The sequence below is a fragment of the Coregonus clupeaformis genome, chromosome 27 (assembly GCF_020615455.1).
Source record: "Coregonus clupeaformis isolate EN_2021a chromosome 27, ASM2061545v1, whole genome shotgun sequence".
Lineage (NCBI taxonomy): Eukaryota > Metazoa > Chordata > Actinopteri > Salmoniformes > Salmonidae > Coregonus > Coregonus clupeaformis.
In genome coordinates this window covers 41,093,542-41,102,585 of record NC_059218.1, presented here as the reverse complement: position 1 = coordinate 41,102,585, position 9,044 = coordinate 41,093,542, and the positions used below count along the sequence as shown (strand labels likewise).

General features: G+C 43.3%; 1 protein-coding gene across 1 annotated transcript; it reads right to left on the bottom strand.

The window, feature by feature from the left end:
• On the bottom strand, nucleotides 1-8,569 carry oatx (organic anion transporter X). The gene is made up of 10 exons (XM_041851626.2): nucleotides 7,782-8,569; nucleotides 7,264-7,367; nucleotides 6,433-6,587; nucleotides 5,751-5,919; nucleotides 5,169-5,292; nucleotides 4,825-4,940; nucleotides 4,521-4,735; nucleotides 4,254-4,362; nucleotides 806-1,012; nucleotides 1-719 (listed from the first exon to the last, which is right to left on the bottom strand). Exons 1-10 carry the CDS (start codon nucleotides 8,199-8,201, stop codon nucleotides 602-604), a joined length of 1,737 nt encoding a protein of 578 aa, XP_041707560.1. The 5' UTR covers nucleotides 8,202-8,569; the 3' UTR covers nucleotides 1-601.
• Nucleotides 8,570-9,044: the final 475 nt, after the last annotated feature.

Here is a 9,044-nt window from a genome sequence, read left to right as displayed (position 1 = left end):
CATAGGCCTACTGTTTATTTTTGATTAAGCTACAATAATGCCCCTAGGCTGACAACACATTTTCAAGATCTAAATCTCGTTCTATAATGACCAATCGAAAATAGTTCCACAATGCAGCAAATGTCATCAAAACAAGCACCATAAACTGCATATTGAAGTCATAAAATGTCCTAAAGTGCCTAATTTATTATCTATCTACATTTTGAATAAAAAATGTAGGTAACAACAAAAACAAATAATCACATACAGTGAATATACAAGTTAAGGTTTTTCCAAGTGTAAAATGTTATGAGATTGGCAGCAGTTGTCAACAGGATCACTGTTGATAATTTCAACCTTGTGCCAAAGAAACCATACATCAATCAGACAAAGACAAACAGAACAAAGATGGCGTAGCAAAGAAACACCAGTATCTCCTGCATACAATCAACTATTCTGTTCTAATCTGTTCCCATTTTGGTTTCAGTTGAATAATCTAGTTCTCTAAACAGTTGCATGCATCTGTCTTTAAATTGCTACCCAACATATAACAGTTTGCTAGCGTTTGCCGACAAAGTAAAGTCATACCTCCTCTTCTACATTATTCTCATCAGTTTGTTTCTCACAGAGCTTTGAGTCCCGTGATTTCCCCATCCCCCTCAACTGCTCCCTCCTTCATCTCCCGAAGGGCCACTGTCTCCTTTTCAGCTAGTTTCTCTGCATCCGGCTTCTTACTAGCCCTGGAAAACACACATTTCCATCATATTCCAAAACATGTCTGAGACAGAGGTCAATTATATACAGGGTCACAGCCTCACAACCTTACCATTTCTCCTCCACATCCTCGATGGTGTCAGGAAGAGGGATGTTGAGGGTTTCAGGGAGGAAAAAGGCGATGATGCCAGCCACCACAGCAGCACCTCCATAGATCATACTGGGGAGAGCGGGCAGCACCTCTTCCAGGATCAGCACAGCGGGCGCTGCCATGGAGCCCACCCTGGCCATGGTGGAGGTAAAGCCCATTCCTGTCTGTCTGCAGAGGGAGGAGGAGGAGGAGGAGGAGGAGAAGTAGAGAGGGGGAGGAGGAGGAGGAGGAGGAGGAGGAAGAGAAGTAGGGAGAGGAGGGGGGAGAGGAGGAGGAGGAAGGAGAGGAGATTAAAATGGGAAATGTATTCATACTTTAATAGTTTCATACTTTGTGTTTTTATTCATACACTGTTCCAGATATAGTGCCTTCAGAAAGTATTCATACCTCTTGACTTATACCACATTTTGTTGTGTTACTGCCTGAATTTAAAATGGATTAAATATATTATGTTCTCCCCCATCTACACACAATACCCAATAATGACAAAGTGAAAACATGTTTTTAGAAATTGCAAATTAAAAACAGAAATATCTCATTTACCTAAGTATTCACACCCCTGAGTCAATACATGTTAGAATCACCTTTGGCAGCGACTACAGCTATGAGTCTTTCTGGGTACGTCTCTAAGAGCTTTGCACACCTGGATTGTGCAATATTTGCCCATTTGTTCTTTTTGAAATTCTTCAAGCGCTGTCAAATTTGTTGTTGATCATTGCTGGACAACCATTTTCAGGTCTTGCCATAGATATTCAAGGCTATTTATGTCAAAATTGTTACTCAGCCACTCAGGAACATTCACTGTCTTCTTGGTAAGCAACTCCAGTGTAGATTTGGCCTTGTGTTTTAGGTTATTGTCCTGCTGAAAGGTGAATTAATCTCCTAGTGTCTAGTGGAAAGCAGACTGAACCAGGTTTTCCTCTGGGATTTTGCCTGTACTTTAGTGCCTTGTTGCAAACAGAATGCATGTTTTGGAATATTTTTTATTATGTTCAGGCTTCCTTCTTTTCACTCTGTCAATTAGGTTAGCATTGTGGAGTAACTACAATGTTGTTGATCCATCTTCAGTTTTCTCCTATCACAGCCATTAAACTCTGTAACTGTTTTAAAGTCACCATTGGCCTCATGGTGAAATCCCTGAGCGGTTTCCTTCCTCTCCGGCAACTGAGTTAGGAAGGATGCCTGTATCTTTGTAGTGACTGGGTGTATTGATACACCATCCAAAGTGTATTTAATAACTTCACCATTCTCAAAGGGATATTCAATGTCTGCTTTTCTTATTTTTACCCATCTAATAATAGGTGCCCTTCTTTGCAAGGCATTGGAAAACCTCCCTGGTCTTTGTTGTTGAATCTGTGTTTGAAATTCACTGCTCGACTGAGGGACCTTACAGATAATTGTATGTGCAGGGTACAGAGATGAGGTAGTCATTCAAAAATCATGTTAAACACTATTATTGCACACAGATTGAGTTCATGCAACTTATTATGTGCCTTGTTAAGCACATTTTTACTCCAGAACGTATTTAGGCTTGCCATAACAAAGGGGTTGAATACTTATCGACACAAGACATTTCAGCTTTTCATTCATAATTCAACTTTGACATTATGGGGTATTGTGTGTAGGCCAGTGACACAACATTTCAATTTAATCAATTTTAAATTCAGGCTGTAACACAACAAAATGTGGAAAAAGTCAAGGGGTGTGAATACTTTCTGAAGGCACTGTAGATGTATGATACTACTGTGTTAATAAACCCCAGCAATAACATTGTACCTCATACTAAGGGTTGTCTAATGAGGGTGGTACCTGATGACAGTGGGTTAGTGTTGTCTAATGAGGGTGGTACCTGATGACAGTGGGTTAGTGTTGTCTAATGAGGGTGGTACCTGATGACAGTGGGTTAGTGTTGTCTAATGAGGGTGGTACCTGATGACAGTGGGGTAGTGTTGTCTAATGAGGGTGGTACCTGATGACAGTGAGGTTCTGTTGTCTAATGAGGGAGGTACCTGATGACAGTGGGGTAGTGTTGTCTAATGAGGGAGGTACCTGATGACAGTGGGGTAGTGTTGTCTAACGAGGGTAATACCTGATGACAGAGAGGTAGTGTTGTCTAATGAGGGTGGTACCTGATGACAGTGAGGTAGTGTTGTCTAACGAGGGAGGTACCTGATGACAGTGGGGTAGTGTTGTCTAACGAGGGAGGTACCTGATGACAGTGGGGTAGTGTTGTTTAATGAGGGTGGTACCTGATGACAGTGAGGTAGTGTTGTCTAACGAGGGAGGTACCTGATGACAGTGGGGTAGTGTTGTCTAACGAGGGAGGTACCTGATGACAGTGGGGTAGTGTTGTCTAATGAGGGTGGTATCTGATGACAGTGAGGTAGTGTTGTCTAATGAGGGAGGTACCTGATGACAGTGGGTTAGTGTTGTCTAATGAGGGTGGTACCTGATGACAGTGGGGTAGTGTTGTCTAACGAGGGAGGTACCTGATGACAGTGAGGTAGTGTTGTCTAACGAGGGAGGTACCTGATGACAGTGGGTTAGTGTTGTCTAATGAGGGTGGTACCTGATGACAGTGGGGTAGTGTTGTCTAATGAGGGTGGTACCTGATGACAGTGGGGTAGTGTTGTCTAATGAGGGTGGTACCTGATGACAGTGAGGTAGTGTTGTCTAACGAGGGAGGTACCTGATGACAGTGGGTTAGTGTTGTCTAATGAGGGTGGTACCTGATGACAGTGGGGTAGTGTTGTCTAATGAGGGTGGTACCTGATGACAGTGGGGTAGTGTTGTCTAATGAGGGTGGTACCTGATGACAGTGGGGTAGTGTTGTCTAATGAGGGTGGTACCTGATGACAGTGAGGTAGTGTTGTCTAATGAGGGTGGTACCTGATGACAGTGAGGTAGTGTTGTCTAATGAGGGTGGTACCTGATGACAGTGGGGTAGTGTTGTCTAATGAGGGTGGTACCTGATGACAGTGGGGTAGTGTTGTCTAATGAGGGTGGTACCTGATGACAGTGGGGTAGTGTTGTCTAATGAGGGTGGTACCTGATGACAGTGGGGTAGTGTTTTCTAATGAGGGTGGTACCTGATGACAGTGGGGTAGTGTTGTCTAATGAGGGTGGTACCTGATGACAGTGGGGTAGTGTTGTCTAATGAGGGTGGTACCTGATGACAGTGGGGTAGTGTTGTCTAATGAGGGTGGTACCTGATGACAGTGGGGTAGTGTTGTCTAATGAGGGTGGTACCTGATGACAGTGAGGTAGTGTTGTCTAATGAGGGTGGTACCTGATGACAGTGAGGTAGTGTTGTCTAACGAGGGAGGTACCTGATGACAGTGGGGTAGTGTTGTCTAATGAGGGTGGTACCTGATGACAGTGGGGTAGTGTTGTCTAATGAGGGTGGTACCTGATGACAGTGGGGTAAAGCTCTCCAGTAAACAGGTAAATACATGTGAAGGATGAGGAGGTGAAGGCCTTCCCCAGACAAGCCAGAGTAGTTCTAATAGACTGCATGTCTGTGTTGGGATCAAAGGGGTTGTCATTGTTAATCCTTGTCAATAACTGTTCTTATAGCTACATTTGGTGATCTGAATTAGATTATCAAAGACACGACCAATGGCATTTAATTAGACATGAGCACAGTAGCCAACATAAAGTTGTGTGACCATCTAACCTGTGGGGACGAAGGTGTTGGCGAATATCATCAGGGCAGACATGAGGAGACATGTTCCCTGAGTGATCCTCCGACCCAGGAAGGTAAGACTCCCCAGAGCTACCAGCTTGGCGGGGAAGTCCACCATCCCAAAGATGATCTGGATCAGGTAGATGTTCACCCCAAACTTCTGCAGGTCCATTGCTAGGCCGTAGTAGGCGAAGCTGGTAGAGAACCTGTGGGGTGAGAGGTCAATCGGATCACTTGAAGGTTTAGCAGATAAGAATAGGTACAAAGGTAACTGGAATGACAAAATGAACCTTACCAAACAACCATAAGACAAAGAGATATTCTTCTCATCACTGTGGTGCGTATCAAGTCGTATGCTGTGTGGGTGGTCTTACTCGATTGGACCTCTTTGTGCATGTGACATTCCAGAACCTGTAATCACACACATGCACATGCACAAACACACACACGCAAACACACACAGCCACACACATAGCCGCATGCACACACGCATACGCACACACACACACACACACAGACAGACAGACACACACACACACACAGGTCATAATACTTCTCTGAGCTCCAATATCACCTCACCCTTCCAGGAACCCCTCAATATGCCCGTGTCCTTCATTGTACCCCAGCCAGCTCTCTCACCTCCAGGGTGATCTTCTCTACCATCTCAGGTTTGCGGTTGATCCTGGCCACACGGTGGATGTGTTTCAGGGCCTCGTCAGACCTGCGATTTAGCACTAGCCAGCGGGCAGACTCAGAGTACCACCTTAGGACCAGTTAGGAAAACACAAGAGACGTTGTCTCTGGAAACTCCTCAAAGACTGCCATTCACCCATCAATCAAAAGGTGAGACATCCTGGATTGTTCATTCATGATATGGATACTGCTGATTAGTACCAGTACGGTGGTACAGTAACATGGTTAATTAATGATAAGTACCAGTACGGTGGTACAGTAACATGGTTAATTAATGATAAGTACCAGTACGGTGGTACAGTAACATGGTTAATTAATGATAAGTACCAGTACGGTGGTACAGTAACATGGTTAATTAATGATAAGTACCAGTACGGTGGTACAGTAACATGGTTAATTAATGATAAGTACCAGTACGGTGGTACAGTAACATGGTTAATTAATGATAAGTACCAGTACGGTGGTACAGTAAAATGGTTCATTCATGATAAGTACCAGTACGGTGGTACAGTAACATAGTAAACTCACCAACTGTAGAGGAAGAAGAGGAAGAATGGGGCACAGACAGCCACCTGCAGCTTGCGCCAGTCCCTGAGGCTGTGGGCGATGCCTGCCAGGACCATCTGACCAAAGGTGAAGAAGAAGGAGGAGAGGGTGCCCACCAGAGTGCGGGACTTGGTGGGAATCCACTCCACCTCTGTGGACAGAAGTCTGTTATCACTCTGTTGCCTTGCGACAGGCAGGGGGTGGAAATGGGAACTCTCCAATGTAAATGGAATCTCCTGATTCCATGTAAATAAAGTCAACTTTTGTCAAAATGATTTCCCTCCCAGATCCGGATTCCCCCAGGTTTTCATTCCCGGACCCACCTCTGGCAACAGGAAATCAATTTCCCCCTTGAAAGACTTAAAAGACAGTAACAATTTCCTTATGCTGCAAACCTAATGACCTGACAGTGTGCCAACTTTCACATATCACACAAAAAACGAGTAGAGGATTTAAGCAGCAGGTAGCCAAGTCGTTAAGAGCGTTAGGCCAGTAACCGAAAGGTCGCTGGTTTGAATGGTGAAAAATCTGCCGATGTGCCCTTGAGCAAGGCACTTAACCCTAATTGCTCCTGTAAGTTGCTCTGGATAAGAGCGTCTGCTAAATGACTCAAATGTAAGTCTCTAGATGTATGGGCTATAGGTGGGGTTGTAGGGAGACTCACTGAGAGAGACTGTGTTGAGGATCACCCCAGATACTGCCATGCCTGTCATGAAGCGGAAGATACAGTAGGTCATGAAGGAGGGTGAGAAGGCTGTACAGGTGCCCAGCGTGGCTAGCTGAAAATAGGACCAGATCAGCAGGGCCTTTCGCCCAAATCTAGAGGGGAAAACAAATACGGGAAACCACAGCAACACTTGCTCAAAAATCACAAGAACACAATGCATTGTTGTTGTTGGTGGCAACTAAGCACCAAATACAAGCCCTACCAAATAATTGAGGAGGGAAGGAGGGAATGTTCCCTACTGTGAAGTAAATTACATGGACACACATTCATGTACGCGCACACACACACACATTTCTGTGAAATTACTAAAAGTTCTAATTGTGTAAAAACAAATAAAATAAAAGTCTGATAGGTGGAGAATGTTAATCCTGTACTTTCAACCAACTGGGCTCTACTCTGTCCAAGCACAAACAAGATCAGGGTTCAAGGCAACGTTTTTTTTTTTTTTTTCTGTTAAAGAGTCGATGATATCCTGACAATGGATACAGTAGACGACATCTTAATTAGTAATGTCAGACTTCTATTTACACTACTGATTTAGCTGTAGGTTACCTATTCATAATGTACACCTGCATCCATTTGTATCACATTGACAACAATCCTTCATCGGGTAAATGCAGTTCCTCTGTACAACCTCTACAACGATAACGTAATGTTTTATAGGACAATATGATGACTGAATTGTTGAATTCCTTTGCCGTGATGAAAATGTTGAACACAATGATGCTATAAGGTATTATTCCATGTCTGTGACAGGACGCTGCTCACCTGTCTGACAGCCCTCCAAATATGATGGCCCCTGCCAGGACCCCACCCATATAAATAGTCTGGCTCATCTGTTTCATAGGACGAAGGGTACAGACCAAGTCCCACTGGAAAACAAGATCACAAGCCTTGTCTTATAGGCAGGATTTTAATATCCCATTCTTTGCCTTGACTTTCAGCAATGTCATAAAGGCCACTGTTAGTGAATTATTAGGCCTATTAAATGATAATAATAATAATAATAATATACAAGTTTATTCATAGATCATGCATCATGAAGTATTTTGCAGGGAATGCACATGTACTTTTATAGTACAGCTATAATTTATGGCGCAGGTACTGTAAAAATGTATGATTATTAAACCTATTGAATGATAATCATAATATACAACTTTATTCATAAACCATGCATCATGAAGTATTTTGCAAGGGATGCACACGCACTTTTATAATTTTATATTATGACACATATTAATTTATGGCACAGTACTTTAATAATGCGCATGGACACCTCCACTTACCTCTGATACAACTGTGGACAGAAATTCTGTTTTGTCATAGGTCCAGCCATCCAGACATAGCTCTGTCTCAGGCTCTGTGAAGTTAGCCTGATGTCCAATGATGCTTACATTGCTTTCAAGAAGATGCCACTGCGCCTCGACATACCTCGTACACTTGGACAATTTGGTCCCACTGGCATCCATCGGGATAAAGACGTGAAGGAGCTGTCTGTCATCCACTTCTGATAGAGAAATGTTTTGATTGCTGGCAATAGAAGTCCTATTGGGTATGGTACAGTGATGTCCAGGCATACCAGCTGTGAAATTATTCAACAGATTCTGGCTTGCCATCAGTAGACCAGGAATAGACAACATGGTAACATGGATCCATTGGAAACGTCCGAACCCGCCAACGTCATTCAAGAGGTCCGCAAAACCCATATCGGCGATTCGGAGAGGAACAGTAGGCTTGTGTCAGTAGCCTTTAAACTGCTGTAGCAAAGTCTAAGAACAAGGCTTGCAAAGTAATACAAAAAAGTTATTGAGTACCGTTATTGTCCTAGGACAACTCCAAAGGGCCAAGTGGTTGTGATGTGGTGGCCACCGGCTCCAAATCCGCTGCTGAGCGCAGTAGTTAATGTTATACCTCTCTGAAGTTTCACCTGCTGCACCTGCACACGCTTTACAACACTACGGGAACCTCACAATCCTTAACTAAGGTGTTAATGTTTGTTAGACAAAAGATCGAGGTCAGTTGTATTCCTTGAGGGAACGTGTCTGCTTGAGGTTCTGTGAATTTGCATGTGTGCCAAATAGCCTATAGGCCTTTACAAACACAGTGACATAGAAGTGAATAATAACGGTGTTGTTGAATAATATTATTATCCCCATATTGGAGTTCTAATCTAGACTCTCCTTCAAAACTAATGAATGCCATGTAATCGGGTTACACAAAAGCAAAGCAAAAAAGCCCCACAAAAGCAAAGCCTTTAAAATGGAATTTCACAGCAAGGGCTTGTAATGACATGCAAGGGCTCAGAGAGAAACTCATTGACATAATAATCCATCTATGCCACTCAAAGGCATTATTTAGCATGTTAAGTGTCAAATTAGCCTATTGCTTTAGCAACAAGTCAGAAACATTGGTGTAACATTAAGCCTAAGGATTCCTCAGATTCAGGCACAGTCTAGAGTTAATGGAAAGGTTTTAGAATGTACACACACAGGCATCATATACTGTATCTTCCTTTGAGATATCCAAGGGCGCCGACCCATGCTATGGAC

Bases quoted from the DNA above. Each gene is read 5' to 3' on its own strand.
- oatx (XM_041851626.2), bottom strand. From the start codon at position 8,201: ATGGGTTTTGCGGACCTCTTGAATGACGTTGGCGGGTTCGGACGTTTC. The intron at 6,588-7,263 runs GTGAGCAGCGTC...TTTCCCCTCTAG, and splicing joins TTTGGAGGGCTGTCAGACAG to ATTTGGGCGAAAGGCCCTGC. The intron at 4,363-4,520 runs GTTAGATGGTCA...ATCCCAACACAG, and splicing joins CAACACCTTCGTCCCCACAG to ACATGCAGTCTATTAGAACT.